The 21,050-nt window shown below is 44.1% G+C and overlaps 2 protein-coding genes across 2 annotated transcripts; one reads left to right on the forward strand and one right to left on the reverse strand.

Moving 5' to 3' along the window:
• Positions 1–4,612: 4,612 nt before the first annotated feature.
• Positions 4,613–5,658, reverse strand: LOC135711231 (blastula protease 10-like). The gene is made up of 4 exons (XM_065234015.1): positions 5,532–5,658; positions 5,278–5,466; positions 4,767–5,218; positions 4,613–4,705 (listed from the first exon to the last, which is right to left on the reverse strand). Exons 1-4 carry the CDS (start codon positions 5,656–5,658, stop codon positions 4,613–4,615), a joined length of 861 nt encoding a protein of 286 aa, XP_065090087.1.
• A 6,779-nt stretch (positions 5,659–12,437) lies between these two features.
• On the forward strand, positions 12,438–13,410 carry LOC135711254 (trypsin alpha-3-like). Its single transcript, XM_065234047.1, has 4 exons — positions 12,438–12,489; positions 12,554–12,740; positions 12,800–13,046; positions 13,106–13,410. Exons 1-4 carry the CDS (start codon positions 12,438–12,440, stop codon positions 13,397–13,399), a joined length of 780 nt encoding a protein of 259 aa, XP_065090119.1. The 3' UTR covers positions 13,400–13,410.
• The last annotated feature ends 7,640 nt before the right edge of the window (positions 13,411–21,050 follow it).

Raw genomic sequence — 21,050 nt, forward strand, 5'->3', positions numbered from 1 at the left:
TGGGGCAGCTGTAAAAACGATGCAAAAGGAGCGATTGTTGAAAACATTACAGCTCAACACAACCTTACCATCCTCAATACCGGGGAACACACGCGACTAGACCCTAGAAATGGTGCTACCTCCGCAATCGATCTTACGATCGCATCACCAGAAATCGTTTCAAAACTACAGTGGCGGGTAGACGCAGATAACCGGACGAGTGACCATTTCCCTGTGATCGTCAGCTCATCAATTACAATGCCGAAAACGCGTTGTCGAAGGCGATGGATCTACGAACAAGCTGATTGGCCAGAATATGAGAATATTCTGCTAGAGCGTATCCACCGAAACCAAACCTACTCAGCTGAAGAACTAAGCGAGAATATCGTTTATGCAGCAGAACATTCAATACCTAGGACATCGGGAAGGATAGGCAACAGAGCAGTACCTTGGTGGAACAACGAAGTCAAAACAGCGGTAAAGACGAGGCGAAAAAAACTACGTGCACTTAAACGCATCAACGATGATGACCCCCGCAAACAACAAGCATTGAAGGAGTTCCAGATGGCGCGCAACGCATCGAGAAAAGTGGTCAAGGAAGCTAAGAAGACATCTTGGGATACATTCGTAGCTGGTTTCAATCCTCAAACACCCAGCAGTGAAATGTGGCGAAAGGTGAACGCTTTACGTGGTAGAAGAATCTTCATAAATCCAGTGCTAATCGTTAACGAAAATACAATCGATGATCCCGTTCAGATCTCAGAGCACCTGGCTAGTTTCTTTGAATCGGTATCTCAATTTCCAGAATCTGGTTCATCAGTCGATGGAATTGTGAATGAAGACCTCATCAATGACCAGAACGATCCATTCAACAAAGATTTCAGCGTAGAGGAATTCTTCTGGGCGCTAGACAAAGGAGGAAACACGTCAGTAGGACCGGACAATATTAGCTACCAAATGCTCCGTCACTTACCATTCCGTATCAAAATTCAAGTGTTAGAAGCGATCAATAGAATATGGTGTTCCGGTGCTATCCCAGAATCATGGAAAGAAGGGATAGTAGTTCCACTACCAAAACCGGGAAAGGATCCTAAAAAACTAGGCAATCAACGTCCAATCACGCTGTTGAGTTGCTTCAGCAAAACTATGGAGCGTATGATCAACCGACGGCTGGTGGAGTACATCGAGCAACACCGTCACTTTAATCAAAATCAATTTGCTTTTCGAAAAGGAAGAGGCGTGGATACCCATCTGGCTTCGCTAGAGAAAACTATCCGTCAACCTTTTGATGAAGGAAAGCACTGTGAGGTCTTGATGATAGACCTGCAAAAGGCATATGATAAAGCTAACAGAAATAAAATAACGACGACTTTGGTAAACTGGGGCATCAAAGGTCGAATGCTACAGTTCATTATGAATTTCCTAACCAACAGGTGCTTTCGGGTGGCTGTAGGTGATTGCTTGTCGTCACGAAAAACCCAGGCGACCGGAGTCCCACAGGGATCAATCCTTTCTGTTACATTGTTTCTTGTGCTGATGGAATCGGTTTTCGAGAAAATACCTAGAGGGCTACAAATTTTTGTGTACGCTGACGATGTTTTGATTTTGGCTATCGACGAGGATGCAAGGCAGGCTAGGCGGAAACTTCAAGAAGCTGCATCATCGCTTGGGATCTGGGCGGAACAAACACAAATGTCCATTTCGGCAGAAAAATCAAGCTTCATGCATTTGTGTAAGAAGCGTAAACACCCCGTATTACCCCCAGTCTTAATCAATAATACAGAGGTACCTGAAGTGCAGTATACCAGAATCCTCGGCGTTATCGTTGACAGAAGACTAAACTTCAAATGCCATGCAGCATCTACGCGACGATCCACGCAAAACATTTTGAATCTCCTAAAGGTTGTGGGCAACAGAAAGAATGGTGGTACGAGGAAAACTTTGCTACAGATTTCCAATGCGGTACTGCTACCGAAACTCCTTTTCGGGATGACATTTGTCAACGGCGGTAGTAGCACAAACATCCAAAATATGCAACCTCTCTATAACACGGCTATTCGAGAATCCTCTGGGGCTTTCCGAACTAGTCCAATAGACTCCATTATGGCTGAATCAGGACAACTTCCTTTTGAACACGTATTGGTCCTTAACGTTATCAGCAAAACCGTCCGCATGACAGAAAAAATCAGCAAGCTTTTTCCTCCATCATCCGTAAATGAAAACTCAACAGACAGCTGTTTTCCATCAATAAACAGAGCAACAGCGGCCTACACAAAACTCACTGGTAAACCGCTCCCGAAAATCGCCACACTTCACCGCATCGGAGATAGAGCGTGGAACGCCCTATGTCCCAACATCGATTGGTGTATAAAATCGCAATACAAAGTTGGTGACGCACCTGCCAAAGCACAACAGCTATTCCTAGCGACGTGCGCAACAAAGTACATGACATATCAACACATTTTTACTGATGGGTCAGTTACTCATGAACACGTTGGATTCGGGATCGCCTGTGATAATATAAATATTAGCAGAAACCTTCCAAAGGAATGTTCGATCTTTTCGGCAGAAGCCATGGCAATCCTGTATGCCGTCACAAACCTTTGTTCGGAAAACTCAGATGCTGTCATTTTCACGGACTCCGCCAGCGTTCTACAAGCACTACAAAATGGACAATCCCGTCATCCGTGCGTGCAGGCTATTGAGGAAGGTATAGCTAACAAATCAGTGACCTTTTGTTGGATACCAGGACACGTAGGAATAGCAGGAAATGAGAAAGCGGATGCACTAGCCAAAGCAGAAGACTCGGAGGAAGAAAATGGTGGTGGAACGATTAGTGAGGTGCCAAGTGAAGATGTTATTCGTAGCTGTAAAATCAAAATCCGCGAAGACTGGGACCACAAGTGGAGAAACAATAATACATCATTCCTAAGGTCCATAAAATCATCAACTTTGAAGTGGCCGGACAGACACGGGGCGACCGAAAGGAGAGCACTCAGTCGCCTTTGCATAGGTCATACGAAGCTAACACACCAACACTTGTTCAACCAAGAGAGTAATCGTTGTCAAGCATGCGGGGAAGCAGTAACTGTGCCACACATACTTCTAGATTGCAGAGCATACGAGGTTCAACGACAGGAGTGCGGCCTTCGATCAACAATTGGAGATATCCTGAGCCCCGATGAAAGAGAAGAGAAAAAGTTAGTCAAATTCTTAAGACACACTAATTTATTAAATTTGCTGTTACATAGCGATCTAAATTGAAATAAACACTACTTCTTCATGGGATGAATGACCGTAACAGCGGTTAAAGTCCCAAAAAAAAAAAAAAAAAAAAAAAAAATAACATCTTGGCACTACCGATACAGCTGCGGCACACTGAGGTACACTGAGAAAAATGTTGGCGTAAAATAAGTGTGTAGGCAACAACAGATGTTACAAACGGTAACAACACTTAAGGGGGTATTCCCGATCTTTTTTTTCAAAAAATCAAATTTTTTTTTTTCACGTTTTTTTGTACTTTAGACTATATACTTTCATCCCCCCAAGCCGTTTTCCGATCAGCGAATTCGGTGTCCAGGCATAGCTGACTAATGGTAAGAACCCCCAAATGGTTTTAACTAAAGCCAAAACTTTAAACGCGTTTTTCTCGAAACCACATTTTTTTTATCGGGCGAAGATTTTTCTCAGAAACTATAAGAGATATTGACTTGAATCTTTGCGCATTTTGTTCCTTATTAAATTCTTTGGAGCTTCTCCCACTTTCAGCCAAAAATATTAACATTTAACATTGTTTGAAGCACCTTAAAGCTGCAAAAAAGCGGGCTAAAAATCGCCTGTTTTTTCATCTGGCCGCCATTTTGTTAATTTGCAAGATTTTTTGCTGCCAACGGGAGAAGCTCCAGAGAATCTTATGCAGATTATTAATTTCATCACGAAATCTGTTTCAGAAGAAGCCGTTCCGAGAAAAGTCTTCGCCCGTCCAGGCGTTTGCGGCGAACAGGGGTCTGTTTGCCGCCATTTTGTGACGTCAATAATGTCTTTTTTTATGTCGAAAATTTTTTATTTGTAAACTTTAATGTTCAATAAACAAGAATCCCAAAGAGTTAGGCGCATTACTATTCATTTTCCTTGAAAAAAATTAATTGAAAAACAGGCCGAAAAAAGGCAAAAGATTGGGAATACCCCCTTAAATAACAGAAAAGTGCATTCAGATTTTGAGGTGGTTCGTCCAGCAGTAACTGACAACCGAAGCAGGCAATTGAAGCTCCGCTTGTCAAATAACCTATCGCAAGATGCTACATTTTCTCTGAGTTGGCAATCCGGGCCAGATTTGTGATTCATGGATTGAATAATTTTTAATCAAACGACGTTTGAACGGCCAATTCCGGCGGCCATTTGACCGAATTGATCGAAATATTTCAGTGAGTAGAAACGATAGTTTGATAATGTCAAACGCCTGTTGTAGAGAATTTCATAAAATCTATTTTAATCCAATTTGAGAAGAGACGATGAAAAGTAATCAGAAGGAAAGGAAATTAAACTTTGTCGTTCTTTTTAAAAGCTGTTAAGATTTTATTAGTAGGCATCCGACCAAACCTATTGAGTTGCAAATGTGAATAACGGCACGCGTTCAGTCCTTCTTCAAACACTGATACATAAGGTTGAGTTTGGAAATGTCCCGTTCGCTCATGCCTGCCCTCTGTCCAATAACTGCGTTTGGATCCTGCAAACATTAAGCAATAAGTCACATTGCAATTCTACGTATGTAGCAACCCATCACTCACCTTCGGTACAATCGTGGGCAACCCGTTTTTGCTGAACGATAACCCACTGTAGTGCATCACGCTGCCATAGTCGTAGCGCACGTTGAAACTCGTCACCGAACTCTCGTCGTATGCCGCAAAGTTGTTCTCTTTTCCATCCTGAATATTCTCGTACAAAATTTCCACGAAATCATCCCGATCGGTAGCACTTTGCATATGGTAAAAGCCAAGGGCGTGGATAAATTCATGAACAATCGTCCCAATTCGGAAGCAACCCGTATCCACCGCACTCGGATCCAGATGCAACTGCTGCTCACCGATGCCCAAGAAGCCAACATAGGACCAGCAGCCGGATTTTTCGTTTCCAATCACACGAATGTAGTCCCTCTCATCGGTTAGTGGCTTGAATGTCAGACAAGTTTGCGTTTCGATCAGCCGCAATCCCCGATGAATGTGGGCAACCTGTTCAGGAGCTGTTAAAGGTAGCTTAAAATCAGCTGCTCTTTTGGTTAATATTTTATCAAAGACTCACTGAAATGATCCTCAGTAATCACGAAGGGGATAACCTTGTTGGGCCACCGATAGGCCAGGTTAACCCGTCCATTTCGACTGAGCGAGAAGATGGCGTTCTCCTGTTCTTCGGTTAGCACGATGTCACCTTCGAACTGGCCACTGAACTCTTCCTTCAGATCATCCGGTTGCAGACTGCGAAGCCGTTTGACTAGTAAAGTTCGAATCAATAAATATCTACGATCAATTCAGAGTGACGAAATCGATTAAACTCACTATTTTCCGGAGTGTTTTGCCGAAGCCTTCTATTGACTGCCGCTGCTTGGGTGGAGCCTACCGCTACCAGGACGGAAACCAAAACTAAGGCCAATCTCGACATGGTCGATTCGCGTAATTCAGTCATTGCGAGACTAAGCCTTTTATAGATTTTCGGTAGCATTATCGACCACCATTGTCTTAGATAAGACAACGCTTAAGCGAGATTATACTTGGCAAAGCAGGTCGATTTAGCAAATTGATAGGTTTGTTTGAATTGATTGTCAAAGTTCAAGTACTTGCAAATAAGACGCCCGATTAGAAAGGAATTATCAGACACCTTTGACATTTTCGAGCTGGCAATTAAAGTGCCGAACTTCAAAGGTTGTCATGAGTACGTTTTTTTTTTTTTTACTTTGGTTTGTTTTTTCCGTCGATCTTGTTTTCCGTGCTGAGCACCAATGCTACCGACGTGCCAGGAAGGCAGCTCCCACACCTGGACCCTACCTATCGAACCATCAACTCATGAACCGGGGACCAACGGCTTTACTTCCCATCCGAAGGAAGGCGTGATCAGAGATGTTATGCCTCAGAACATCCCGGCGGCGCCGACTGGGATTGAACCCAGGCCTGCTGGGGTGAGAGGTAATCACGCTTACCACTACATCACCGGCACCGTTTATCATGAGTATGTGTTGAGAGTTTTTCAGCGATACATGGAATAAAATCAAACACTACCTCCTGGAATGGTAGTTTGGGGGGCGACACTGCCAAAATTTGAAGTCATTTGGTTCACGGGAACCCCTCGCTCAAATGGCTTGATGTTTGTATGGGGAATATCAACAAAATGTATGGGGGAATGAACCACTTCACATTCGTGGCTCTAGGAGGCGCTGTAGTTGGTCGATTTTCTTCGTGTGCAAAATGTAGAACCTTTGGAGTATTGGGAGCATCTTTGCTCAAGATCGGATGTAAATCCGAGTTAACCCCGAAAAGTTATTACCGTTTGAAATGAACACCACCTGTCTTACTTTCGGGAAGGGCCTAACGCGCGTTGTGCGGTTTTTATTTTTATGAACAGGCAAGGGAACAGGCGTGCAGCAATAAATAGCAATGTTTGCATGGGAATAACTTTTCTGTTTCACCATGAAATTGTCTGAAATTTTCACAGTAAGTATTTTTTTTTTTTTTTAATTGTGGTCTTCTAAATGTAGGAACATATTGGCCAAGTAGTTTCGGATTTATTCCGGATTTCCGAGAGGCCATCGAGAGGAGAAAAGGTAAGTCGTCTAGAACAAGGTGATGCTGAAAATCCACAGCAATAGGCATCTATGGGTAGTGCTGATTTATATTTAACAAAACCAACCCACAACCTGGTTCTAAATACTGAGTGTCCACCGGAAGGCCATCCGGTGACCCGGATCAACCCTAATCTTGATTATTATGTATTGTTGATCAAAGTAGGCTTTGATTATTCATTGCAACTATATTTTTTTTTGTTTATTAATTTATTTGATAAGGCTCAACTGAATTAACTTTACAGAGCCGAGGATTCTTGGTCACTATACAATACATCTTAAAACTATAGTCAAAAGGTACAACACAATAAACACTTTATCTTCCGCTATCCAAAAAGCCTCCTCCATCAGAACTGGAGCCGCTTCCAGTGGTTTCATTGTATGGCAAATTGTTGAACGCCAACGAGGGTCGGAGCGCGTCCATTGTAGCAATGGACGCAAAACGTGGTCAGCACTCACACACTCATCACGAAACGGTTGCTTTCCAAAGTCGACGACGCATCGACCAAACGAACTGCTGATGAAGAACAATGAGGAGGACCACACAATAATGGTTGCTGCCGAGAAAACAGACGATCGCGTAGCACACATCGAGAGTGGCCTGCTTTTGTCGACAGCCGAGTGAACGTATTGCAACTATATGAAATGAAGTAAAATTGTGTTTTTTATATATTAGCAGGTCATTGACTCCGAGTGGTCATAAGATGACCCGCCGAAAGATTCGGAACATGCGTTTTTACAATGCTACGTAAATTTGATCAAAGTAGGCCTTGATTTGTATGGTATGATTTGTATACTATGTGGAATGTAGTAAGATATTAGTGGCCTCCCGGAAGATCTGGAAATCCGTAACATTTTTTGCTTCGAAAATGTTATCAAAGTAGGCCTTGGTAATTCTCTGAATTTATATGCGATGCGGGAAAATTGTTTTTTTGTGATATATTAGCTGGTCATTAGATCCGCGTGGTCACCAGGTCCACCGGAAGATCCCGAACATCCGTAAAATTGATTGTTGTGTAAATTTGATCAAAGTACGCCTTGGTTTGTTCTGATACTTTATGGAATGTAGTAAATTGGTGATTTTTATCATAATTTGCAGCAATGTCAGAAATGCTCACGAACCCCCAGAAAACTTACAACTAACTCAAGGTATCTTCCAAATAAGATTCAAAGTTGTATTTTTTTATCGTGTTGAATCAAGGGGTAAAACCAAGGGGTAAGTCACTCAGCACAGTGTGCCGAAAATAGGTTCGGCACAATTTGGGCACATCCATCGGCACACCTTCGGTACAATCTCGTAGGCATTGGTTGTTCATTACTTAAATTGGAACACTGCCGGACAGCTGTCATTGTAGTTGGTCACATACGTGCTGTTTGACTGTGTTTTTCAGATACATACTCTAATTGAATATACTAGAGGATATCAGACCACACCGTTTGAAAAATTCATGTAAATGTCAGCGAGATATAGCGCCCACCCAAGTAACCAAAAGTTCTGATAAAAGGCTATTTATGGCTTAAGAAGCTTGGTTGGAGGTGGTCTATAGAATTCTAAGCAGCCTAATTTTTAAATCGTTATAAGAACTTGAAAGTTCCGATACCATAATTGAAGAGCATTCTAAGCAGCATCTGGCGGAACTTGGACGGAACTTTTGGAAAATAAATTAAAAAAGGTTTTTGACCTGTACACCAATTCTATATTTAGTTCGCACTTTTATGAAAGTTATTTCTAAAGGCAGGTATTAATGTGTATTGATTTATCAGCATTAGTAGTAGAATTGTAGCTGTTTGAAGAATTAAAGCCAGTCCTTCTGCGCGAGAGCCCCAGCACGAACCGCTGCGTCATCTGAGATATAATAAAGTCCGCTGTTGTCCCGCCTACTGTTGGAGTTTTCAGTGCCAGCTGACTGACTTGAATACGAAACACAACACCTTGATGAATTTTAAATTGGTGTTTTCCCTCATGGTATGCCATCACACTTATGTGCAGAGGTTAGCAATCGTAGATCGCATGTCGAATACACGGGTTCGAATCCAGGAAATTACTTTTTAATTTTTTTATGTTGCATAAATATAAGAATTATGATTTATTCGGGTCACTGATCATTTCATATTTACGTACATTAAATTTTGTTACTAATAAAGACTTGTGCGGATGGCTTCATGTGGCTTGAAAGTTCTGTCGGAACTTTAATTGAACTTTATGGAACTTGAAAGTTATGTCAGAACTTTATTCGAACTTTAAGGAACTTGAAAGTTCTGTCGGAACTTTATTAGAACTTTATGGAACTTGAAAGTTCTGTCGGAACTTTATTTGAACTTTATGGAACTTGAAAGTTCTGCCAGAATTTTATTCGAACTTTATGGAACTTGGAAGTTCTGTCGGAACTTTATTAGAACATGAAAGTTCTGTCGGAACTTTATTAGAACTTTATGGAACTTGAAGGTTCGGTCGGAACTTTATTTGAACTTTATGGAACTTGGAAGTGGTTTTAATCGTTGAATGCGGAACTTTTGGTTACTTGGGCATAAAATTAACGCTAGATTTGACGTAAATTTACACGCTATTTCGTGTAAATTTAAGCGCAATATCGCTTAAATTAGTAATATTGTATGCAACCTTGCAAACGATTTCGTTGTTTATGCCAGCTGTGTGTGTGTGTGTGTATTCCCTCTAACCCCCACTGGCCGGCAGTGTTATTATGGAAGAACTCTCTCTACAATGTCGCATGTATGGTCATTGTATACAGCTTTAGTCCGGGAGTTAGACGGTGATAGCTCTATTGCAGATCCAGCAACCCATTTCAGAATGTCTGGAGAGTCACGCCCATTCCGAGGTTACTTTCACTTACAATAAGCCCCGCATGTAAGTATTACCTCTACCAATTGGATATTAGTATTACACACACACTTCCAGCTTCAAAATGTTCTTTTGAATCCTGGCACGTCTTTAATTTATGTTTTTTTATTGTAAAAAGTATTTGGACTGGTCTCACCATGTTAATTTGATCCCCCAATTCATGGGTTACGTAGTTCCGAACACAAATTTTCTTGCACTGCCATGCCTGGGAAGATGTTCGCGTCTAGTGCTTTTCCTAGGAACCGTTCGCGGCCATCAGTTATACCCCGTCAATTCTTGAGCGAGGCATTTTTCAGATTAGTCGCAATCTCCGACACCGTCAAGAGACCAGCAGCCGAACACTTTTGCAGACGGCAACGTCTGCCATCGAATCACCATCAAAACTCGCGACGGACACATTATCAGCACTTGCCCAGGCTAATTCACCAATCGGACCGGATTAAAACTCGTCCGCGGTGACGAATCTCTCAATAGAACTACGCGCCGAATGTGTGGCATCCGAGCTCGGAGAACCGGGCTTACGGAAGGCAATCAAACCGACACAAAACAATGGAACTGAAGCTGCGACGTAGATTTTGGAGGTTAAATTAAAGGTCAACCGAATCACTCAAGGCGGACCTTTTTTCTTGCTTCTTTCTTTTGTCACTGCATGTTTATATTTTTCACTTGCTATATTCTTCTCTTTTTTAATCTAATTTGGCTTCAAAACTGGACACCTCAGCACAGGAAAAAAAAAACACGATGTATCACTAAATGATAACTTTATGAACACTTTAAACTAAATTTCAGCACACAAATTAACAAATTCAAGTCAAACAAAGTTTAATTCGTTGACGAAAAATACGCAGCAAATGAAAAACACGTCAGCTTTCAAGCGCGACCTACTGCGATCTCCTTCGTTGTTTATGCCAGCTGTAGCTCAAAATTAAACGAGGGGAGATTTTACACGATAGTTAACATTAAATTGTCCAACACATGTCCAACTAGTTGGTATCCACACCGGAGACGTACCTTTTGTCCTTCAGAACCTGCTCGACACCCTCCGACAGTTTGGCATGTTTTACTTTCTTATCATCATCGATAATCTCCATGATGTGATCCTTGAGGTTCTTGTTGAATACGTCTATCGCCACCGATGCCTTCTTGATGGTGATAACCTCGGAGTCCTCGTTGGAGCACATGATGTACCCGATTGGGACGCTGATCTCCACCGTCTTGAAGCTCTTATCCTTGACGAAGGCACGATTCACATAATTCACCCGGGAAGTTGTTCTTGGAGAAGACTCCCAACGTTTTGCCATCCTCGGATTCCTTAATCGCCTCCAGCAGCTTTTCAAAATTGGCCTTGTCTTTGTCGTTCTTATCCCGAACCAACAGCTTCACCGACGGAATGGCCTCCTCACTGTCCTTCTCGACCTGCTTCAAGAAGTCGATCTTCTTGCTGGTTAGGAAAAAGATGGGCTTTTCGCACTGCACCGTAATTGTATCGGTCAGCTCGTATCCCAGCAGCCAGGTCTGCAGCGAGGTGGATTTGCTGTAGATGGTTTCCTCGTCTACGTCGACCACCGTCAGAATGCAATCCACCTTCTGCAGCGAATCATCATGGGAAAACTCTGGTTCCTTCCAGTTGGCGTAGAGACGTTTTATTCGTCGGTAGAAGGAATCCTTATCGAGCACGATATTCGACATTTTTGGGGCAGTTGCGATTGTAAACCAAAACATTCAAACTGTCAAAAATAGCGGGTTGTTTGTAAAATATACTAATACTCGTATTTTACAAAAGATCGCAGCTTGCTCTATGACCGGCACTGTCGGCATAATCGGCACACCTGCGGCACACTGAGAAAAATGTTGACCCAGAATTGGTGTGCGGAGCGACCTACCTCTTGGCCAAAACACTACTTGGGCACACTCATTGGCACTGTTTGGCACCCATGGTTTGAAATATGCATGACTTTTAAAGTTACTGGCAACACTGTGTTATGTCCATTTGATTTAGAGTCTCATTTGGTCTAATAAAAAAACTTCAGCATTTAAAATCATTTAAATTTTCCCTAAAGTTATTAAAAAAAAAAACAGGTTTAACTCTTGGGACCCATCTTAATGAGGACCACCCATGATTCACGGGAACTAATCCGTATATTGATTTTACTTTGTAGCGCAGCGCAAATGTATGTATTTTATTTGATTTTTAATCTGATAAGGTTAATTGTACAACTGCGATGCAGGTGGATTTATCCGAACAAACATGAATTTAAACTTCAACGGTACCTACTTATCTGTTTGCAGAAACCATCATCGTCGGATGCGCCCAGACCGTCAGTCTACTGATTGGGAAAACCCCACCATGAAAATAAACAAATCTCTTAACAGGTACACAATTCAACACAAAGGCATTCCAGACATTCCTTTTTTCTATCAATGCAGAAGATGCTCCAATCTGACAGCATTGCTACGTCCATCGTTATCATCCAGATAGACACATGGCTGCTCGGAAATCAGATGCTCGGTCTCACTTATCGTCCATTACATCCCCTTCAAGTCTTGTTTTCAAACTAGGTCAATGTTAAATCTTAGATAATAATTAAAGTGTACGAATTTCGTGCAGTTTGCTGAAGTCATAAACTATGCTCACCTTCCTGATATGAACGGATATCCACTATCCGGTGATGCAGGAATTTCGTATAAATACCGGAAGAAGATTCAGTACTAAGACATTGTATTTCCGAAAACGTTCCGCTGTTCCGTAGTTCGCTTTAGGTGAAAATCATGAATCCAGTTGTAGTGTTGACAGCCATCATTAGCCTTGCACTCGCAGAAGGTATCGTCAATCTAAAACGACTCTATTACACTAGTACCATAACTGACTGCTAAAACTATTGCAGGTTTCAAGCTTGGATTCAATCTCGACGAGGATCGCCTCAAAATCGTCGGTGGACATCCGATTGGCATCGAACAGGTCCCATACCAGGTTTCGGTGCAGATCAAAACTAGATCATCCCAGAGGCACATTTGCGGAGGAGCAATTATAAGCGCCGACAAAGTGCTCACCGCAGCCCACTGCATTTCGGAGTGAGAGTTTCCAATCGGTTCCAATCGTTTGTCTCTTTCAACGCATTTTTTTCTTTCAGTAAGGGTAAATACGCTGTCCGAGCTGGCTCCTCAAACCATAATGATGGAGGTCAATTGGTTAACGTGGCTGACTATCACATCCATCCCGAGTTCAGTAATTACCACCTGACGAACGATATCGGGATGCTGCGACTCGAGATAAGTCTGTACTTCAGCCGGACGGTTTCGTTGATCAGCCTAGCATATTCTGAACAGTTTTACTCGCCCCAGTATGAAGCATTCATTTCCGGTTGGGGATCGATTTTGGTGAACAAAAGCAATTTTCTTTTGAAGCGCTAGAAGTCAATGCATATTTCCCTTTACAGTACGAATCATCGCTTTCCGATCGGTTGCAGGGAGTCTCCGTACCGCTGGTGAGTCACGAGTTGTGCTCGGAGCTGTATACTGACTTCAACAACATAACGGAAACGATGTTCTGCGCCGGGTTGGTAAAGAAGGGAGGCAAGGACTCATGCCAGGGCGATTCCGGAGGACCAGTCGCGCTGAACGGTTATCTGATTGGGATTGTTTCCTGGGGATACGGTTGTGCCGCGCCAAAGTATCCCGGGGTGTACTCGAATGTGTTTGCCTTCCGGAATTGGATCTATCCGCTGTTGTGAAAAGTTGATAACCATTCAAAAAGCTCTTTAATCAATAAACCAAGCTGAAATGCGACCGACTAGGGTGCTTCATTTTGAAAAAAAAAGAATTCGCATTCTGATCCCTCCAGTTTGATTCATAACCCGAACATATTGAGTCTGTGAAAAAATTGTAAAGATTGATGAAGACGCAAATGATTTGAAGTTTGTAATTAGCATTAGCATTAAGCAAGTTGCACAAATTCGTGGGTGGTACAAGTCCTAAACCATTTTATGTAAGTATTGCCACCTCCGCCCGTTACCGTATTGACCGAGATATGGTATTGATCTCGGCCTCTTAGATGAAAGTAGCAGTATCTCCAATAATCGAGAACAATAAAATAGTGTCTTGTGTTAGAATGGCAACCCTGGCAACCCTACTGTGAGGTGGTAACCTTTCTTTTTGGACTCTACTGTGACCGCCATTTTTCTTGCTATACTGTTTTTCATTCCTCATGTTATTATCAAAACAATCGGTCGAGAATTAAAACTTTTTTTTTTATTTAACACTCCGAATACGGTGGGTAAAAAACTTTACGCCGACTACGATGCCTCCGAAAAACGTGTAACGGCAAGTTTGCAATGGCACAACTTAGCCATTTCTTAATGAATTTCAAAAATTGTGGTACCTTTAGAATTCCTAGGGTTTCTAGATGATTGTGATTGCAAGAAACTTGAAAATAGAGTCGTCTACTTTTTTAAAAAGCGAAAAGAGTTGTTACACGTTTTTTTGAAAGGTGTGTTTGTAGGGTTTTGCAAGTGGCGCAAGATCTGTAATTTAGATTAATGGGCACAAATGTTCACAACTAGCCAGAATACAGTCATGGTTCCTATATATGGATCCTGGAGACAACGGAACGGTCCTCGAAATATCCGGAACATCCGTAAAAATGGTTAATCCATGATCCTGATCCTAGAGCTCTGCGGTTTTTTTGAAAACATTAGGAACTGTGATATAAACAAATATTTGGGATCGTGACATAAAATGTACCTGGATGGCCATGGGACCGTCCTCCGGAAGATCCGGAACATCCGTAAAAGTGGACAATCCATGAAACTGATCCTAGAGCTCCGTTTTTTTAACATTAGGATCTGTGATATAAGAATGAATTTGGGCCATGGGTCCAGATGGCCATGGGACCGTCCTCCGGAAGATCCGGAACATCCGTAAAAGTAGTAAATCCACGATCATGATCCTAGAGCTCCGCGTTTTTCTTATAAACATTAGGAACTGTGATGATAGAAAAAATTTGGGCTTGTGACATAAACATGAACCTGGATGTCCATAGGACCGTCCTCCGGAAGATCCGGAACATCCGTAAAAGTGATCAATCTATGAAACTGATCCTAGAGCTACGCGTTTTTTTAACATTAGGATCTGTGATATAAGAATGAATTTGGGCCATGGACCCAGATGGCCATGGGACCGTCCTCCGGAAGATCCGGAACATCCGTGATAGTGGTAAATCCACGATCCTGATCCTAGAGCTCCGTTGTTTTCTTGGATGCAAATCCCTCATCATTTCCCGAATCCACGACTCTCAGCTGGAGTTTGTGCAGGGAAAGCGCACACCGAAGGAGATCTGGACTGCACTGAGCAGAGTTTTCGAGCGACGCAGTATCGCCAGCCGCATGCATCTTAAGCGCAGGATGTTGGCATTGCGGTATAAGGGCGGTACCTTGCAGGAACACTTTCTGTGCTTCGATCAGCTAGTGCGTGAGTACCGTGGAACGGGAGCAGAGATGGAAGAACTAGATGTGATTTGCCATCTCTTGCTCACATTGGGTCCATCGTTCGACACTGTGGTTACTGCCTTGGAAACAATGCCAAAGGCAAATCTGAACATGGAGTTCGTTAAGTGTCGCCTCTTGGATGAGGAAACGAAGCGAAAAGGGATGCATAGGGAGCAAACGGTGAAGAACGACGCAGCTGTTTTTGTGGGCACCAAGCAGCCGAAGAATAAGAAGAAGTTTAAGTGCTTTGGGTGCAAGCAAGAGGGGCATAAATTGTCTGATTGCCCCACGAAAAAGGGACAGAAAAGTGGTGAGAAATCTCGCGAAAAATATACGCCGAAGGCGCATGCAGCGGAATCTGGACCGAGCGGTGTTTGTTTTGCTGCTGCGGGCGGTGATATTGAAGTGAAGAAGTTTGCTGAATAATTTCGTGTGCAGTGGTTTATCGATTCAGGATGTTCGGACCACATTGTCAACGACATAACGCTGTTTGAAAGCCTGAAGCCGTTGACGTGTCCGGTCGAGATCGCCGTCGCGAAACACGGTGAATCGATAGTAGCCAAACATTCCGGTACGATTAAAGTGGTGTCCAACGTCAACGGGACGGAAGTGGAATGCACTGTGAAGAACGTTTTGTTCGTGCCCGAATCCCGATGTAATCTTTTCTCGGTGATGAGGGTGGACGATGCGGGAATGCGAGTGACGTACGAAAACGGACGAGTAGTGATATATCGCGGAGCGGAGGCCGTCGCGATGGGTTCTCGTTGTGGAAAGTTGTATCGTCTCGATCTCTTCACGAAAAAGCGTAGCGTGAGTGATTCCATGTTGACGTGTGGGCGGATTCCGAAGAATCTTGAAGTGTGGCATCGTCGGTTCGGCCATTTAAATGCGCGAAGTCTCGAAAAACTGATCGCTGGAAATATGGTCACGGGAAGTGCAAAGACAGACAAGAGTGTTGTTATGTGCGAGTCGTGTGTCGTGGGCAAACAGACCCGGAAGCCGTTTCCAGAGCGTAGTGAGAAACGGTCGTCGCGAGTGCTGGAACTGATCCATTCAGACGTGTGTGGACCGGTTTCACCTGATGGTGTTGGAGGTGTACACTATTTTGTGACATTCATCGATGATTGGAGTCATTTTACGATGACGTTCCTGATGGAGCGCAAAAGTCAGGTGTTCGACTTGTTCCAACAGTATGAGGCGTTGGTTACCGCAAAGTTCGGTGTAAAAATAAGCCGATTGCGGTGAGTACCGTAGCAAGATGTTTGATGATTTTTGTAAGCGTAAGGGAATCCAAGTTGAATGGACGGTCCCATATACTGTTACCGGTCAATCACCGCCAACAATGGCTTTGAAGTCGATTGGCGATGTACAGTTTTTGCGAATATGATGTTTAACTGTAGGTAGCTAGTTTAGTTATAAATTCAAAACTTTAAGGTAGGCTCATCGGTTAGTTAAGTTTCTGTGTTTAGTATTATATTCCTTTTGCCAGTTTATCTTGTTTTTGTTTGTTAATTTATGTTTAACATAAATATTTAAACCCAGTTAATTAGTTGACCAGCAAATGTATATAATTATTTGTAAGACTTTGCATGTAGTCATAAGCATTAAGTACAAAAATAAAGCCATTGGACAAGCATAAACCGCGCTTGCGTCATTTGTCCTTTGTGCTCCCTGTAAATAAAAACAAAAGACGGCAAAGTCCGCACTAAATTTTAAACCAAAAAAAACACTACTAATCAACCCACCGTGCGCAAACGCAAAGCACAGTTGACATCTCCAACGGGCGAAATCGGAACGTTTGTCGATTTCCGCCTGTCAACGAGAAAGTGAGAGAGAAAGAGGGAGAGAGTGAAACGAGAGAAATAAGGGGATATGGCCTAGGAAAAGCAGAGGTCGGCAGAAAGTACGGGACGACAAAACGAACGAGACGCTTTTTGGACAAGTTTGTTCAGTGGAAAAATAGAAACCGAAAAGAAAAAAAAACCCAAACGTTCGGGTGGTGTGCGGAGTCGATTGAGGTGGAAGTGTCCGGAAAAAAGGCCAACGGGTCGTGACGGCTGAGCCAAGTTCGTGGAGCCGGAAGAGTAGTGCCAAGCCCAGATTGGGCTGAAGTTTCGCCACGCGGGAAGTGCCAGTGTAGCCCTCTGTCGGCCGAAGCAACCTGTGGGAGGAGCCAGTGAAGCCCGGAACTGTGCCTGGCCGAAAAGACCACGTGGGACTATCTGGACCGTGGCGGAACCGTATCTACCAGACGGAAAGCATATCGACCGGAGAAGTCGAGATCAACGTTCCCCTTGGTCGGACCGTTGACGTTCCATTGAGTGGACCACGTGGGAACTCCAACCTCGAAGAACCTCACCATCGACGGACGGGCTACAGGACCCTGGGTTAAGGTCAAGCAAGCCTTCTTTTCCTGGAATAGATCCGTTCTGGCATCCGTTCGGATTCAACCCCAGGTGCAGGTAGTCAGCCGAGTCCCCTTCGCCATTTCGGTGACTACACACGGTCGTGGAGCGGAGGAACGGACGCCAAGGAGGTTACCAGCCTGGTGAGGACCGGCGGGTTCCCCCCCCCCCTTTCGTGAGCACCCCTCCAACAAGCAAGCCGGATCAGGTATGTCAGCAGAAACACACTCTCTCTCGCACTTCAAGCATGTGAAGGGCCCCACCAGCAGCTGAACGGCCGCACCGATACCCTCTCCCTAAAATTCCTTCCTTCCCTCACCTCTCATATGTCCTAAATAAAATGTTAAAATAAATTTGTGACGTTTATTCTTTAATACTAGAGCCTTAGGTTTGCATGCGAGTCCTCTTCTAGTCGTGATTGGTTTGGTTGGTTGTCCGCTTTGTTCCCCAAGAGTCTGCCTGAAGTACGTGGGAAGCCGACCCAGAATTAAGAGTAACCCTGAGCTAGCCGTTACTTACAATACGCCCGAGCAGAATGGCGTCAGCGAGCGGATGAACCGCACACTCGTGGAGCGAACGCGGTCTATGCTGGAGGATTCAGGAGTAGACAAGCGGGTCTGGGAACCTGCCATCCAGACAGCGACGTACTTGGTCAACAGAAGCCCGTCAAATGCGATTGGTGCTGGTATGACTCCGTACGAGTTGTGGGAGGGACGAAAGCCGAATGTCTCAAAGTTACGAGCATTCGGATGTGCAGTCTTTGTTCACGTGCCGAAGGAGTTACGCAAGAAGTTGGATCCGAAGGCTTGGAAAGGTGTTTTCATCGGATACGCACATAACGGTTACCGGATTTGGAACCCGAAGGCGAAGCGAATCATTCATGCGCGGGATGTGGATTTCGTTGAAGCAGAGGGTGGTCAAACAGACGTTGAGAAGAAGCAATCACCTGGTGGATTCGCGTTACCTCCAGTAGGTGATGAAGAGTCGGACGAAGGCGATCGGGAAAGTGTTCAGGAAAGCGAATCGGAGGATTCTGACAATGAAGCAAGCGGAGGTTCCACCGAAGCCGTTTCAGAAGCGTCTGATGATGAATTCGGAAGTTTTCGTGACGAGGACGGATCGGAGAAGAATGCTGGCCCGGCGCCGGATATCAAAGTGGAATCTGGGAGACCACAACGGGAAAAGCGCCCTCCTTCCTGGCATCAGGACTACGATGTAGATTACGCGGCATATGCTTTGAGCGCCGTAGAACAGACGATTGGTGCAGATGGAAACAGGCTGTCGATGAAGATATGAATTCCTTGCTGAAGAATGGAACCTGGAAACTGACGCAGCTACCAGCAAACCGAACGCCGATAACGAGCAAGTGGATTTTCAAAATAAAGCGTGGCTCGAATGGAGAACCCGACCGGTTTAAGGCTCGGTTGGTGGCCAGAGGTTTCAGCCAGAGATACGGTTTCGATTACTGCGAAACGTATTCTCCGGTGGCTAAATTTGACACCCTGAGAACAGTGTTAGCTCTGGCAAACAAGGAGAAGATGACGATCCACCAGATGGACGTTAAGACGGCGTTCCTCAACGGCCAGCTCAAGGATGAAATATTTATGGTGCAACCTGAAGGCTTCGAGAACGGCAAAGATCAAGTCTGTCGCTTGCAGAAATAAATCTACGGATTGAAGCAGGCCTCGAAATCGTGAAATGATCGTTTCCATGGGTTCGTAGAGGGTCGCATGGGTTTCAACAGGAATTCAAACGACCAGTACATTAGAATGATCGGGAGCGAGAAGGTGATTACCGTACTGTACGTGGATGATGTCATTGTTGCTGGAACATCGCTGAAGGCGGTAGAAGTAGTGAAGCGTTGCCTTGCCTCTGAATTCGAGATGACCGATGCGGGCGAGATCAAGAGTTTCTTAGGGATGCGAATCGATCGTGATATGGAAGCAGGAGTGTTGCACATCAGTCAGCGGTAATACTTGGAGGATCTACTGCATCGTTTCGGTATGGAGGAGTGCAAACCGGCATCTACGCCCATGGAGTGCCGCTTGAAATTACCGAAGGGTGAGGAGGATAAACGTACGTCAAAGCCGTATCGAGAATTTGTGGGTTGCGTAACTTATGCTTCGCTCACAACAAGACCGGATCTGTCGGCGGCAGTGAATTTTTTCAGTCAATTCCAGAGCTGCCCCACGGATGAACATTGGACGTACTTAAAGCGTATCTTGCGATACATAAAAGGGACTCTGGATGTCGGATTGATGTATCGTGCTGATTTGAAGGCTCCGATGGTCGAGATTTTCTCCGATGCGGACTGGGCCAATGATCCAGTGGACCGACGTTCCGTCAGTGGTTGTGTATTCAAAGTTGCTGGATGCACTACCGGTTGGATGACGCGTAAGCAGCAAGTGGTCTCACTATCCTCTACGGAAGCTGAGCTGAGCTGCTTGTTACGAAATTTGGCTGCTTCGTCTGCTTCGTGATTTGGGAACGGTAGCTGAACTTCCGGTGAGTTTCGTCCACAATAAGGATTGCGGAGGACTGCAAGAACCACGGACGGCTGAAGCACGTGGATGTCAAATTTCATTTTCTTCGTGATTTGGTGAAGAATGGACGGATTTGTATTCGGTACATTTCGTCCATGGAACAACCGGCGGACATGATGACCAAGAGTCTTCCAGCGTCTGCCCTTCATCGTCACCGGGCTAATGTCGGTTTGGTGAGTTGCTGCGGTTGACGGAGGCTGTTAGAATGGCAACCATGGCAACCCTGGCAACCCTACTGTGAGGTGGTAACCTTTCTTTTTGGACTCTACTGCGACCGCCATTTTTCTTGCTATACTGTTTTTCATTCCTCATGTTATTATCAAAACAATCGGTCGAGAATTAAAACGTTTTTTTTATTAAAGAGTGTTTTTGTGTTTCTCTTCACTTTTGCCCTTCCGAAATCATTTTATCTTGTATGCCTCTGCCATGGCAGGACGGCGAAGCAATCGCTGCGTTTTACTTCTATCCGTCTCCGTAATTATCACAACAATCAACACCTTGGGGGGATCCGACATTTTCAGCGTTTTGTTATGGTCGAGGATATGGTTGCCAGTAAGCAGATTTTTTTTTGATGAAGTACAAGGTAGCAGTGTGGATAACCCCATGCAGTATGTCCTAGTTTTTTGCATTTTGCACAAGGTACATACAAACGAACAGGTATTCAGATCTCCCCAATCGCGACGTAAATAGGAAATACTGAACTGGCGAAGGTCACACGAAACGAGTCCGATACCGTGTATGCCTTCTTCGTTCCAACGAGAGACAGTGAATGCATTTGAATGCAGTCTAGTATTGCATTTTAGGGGAGTTTAGGGTTCTTGAAGACACCACCCCCGCCTTTCAGGAAATCATCGCGAGTCATACTCTCATCGGAAGACAACTCCCTCGATTTCAACATCGCTACTGGGAATGTACACTCGATACTAAATCCAAAAAAAGCTCAAAGGCAAC

This window comes from Ochlerotatus camptorhynchus, unplaced genomic scaffold (assembly GCF_037179485.1).
Source record: "Ochlerotatus camptorhynchus isolate MF236.1 unplaced genomic scaffold, CSIRO-AGI_Acam_v1.1 ptg000428l, whole genome shotgun sequence".
Classification (NCBI taxonomy): domain Eukaryota; kingdom Metazoa; phylum Arthropoda; class Insecta; order Diptera; family Culicidae; genus Ochlerotatus; species Ochlerotatus camptorhynchus.

What these genes read in the sequence shown, in the direction of transcription:
- LOC135711254 (XM_065234047.1), top strand. Translation starts at nt 12,438, where the DNA reads ATGAATCCAGTTGTAGTGTTGACAGCCATCATTAGCCTTGCACTCGCA. An exon ending in GCAGCCCACTGCATTTCGGA is followed by an intron (nt 12,741 to 12,799) that starts GTGAGAGTTTCC and finishes TTTTTCTTTCAG; the next exon opens with TAAGGGTAAATACGCTGTCC. An exon ending in CCGGTTGGGGATCGATTTTG is followed by an intron (nt 13,047 to 13,105) that starts GTGAACAAAAGC and finishes TTCCCTTTACAG; the next exon opens with TACGAATCATCGCTTTCCGA.
- LOC135711231 (XM_065234015.1), bottom strand. Translation starts at nt 5,658, where the DNA reads ATGACTGAATTACGCGAATCGACCATGTCGAGATTGGCCTTAGTTTTG. An exon ending in GATTACTGAGGATCATTTCA is followed by an intron (nt 5,219 to 5,277) that starts GTGAGTCTTTGA and finishes TACCTTTAACAG; the next exon opens with CTCCTGAACAGGTTGCCCAC. An exon ending in TGCCCACGATTGTACCGAAG is followed by an intron (nt 4,706 to 4,766) that starts GTGAGTGATGGG and finishes TAATGTTTGCAG; the next exon opens with GATCCAAACGCAGTTATTGG.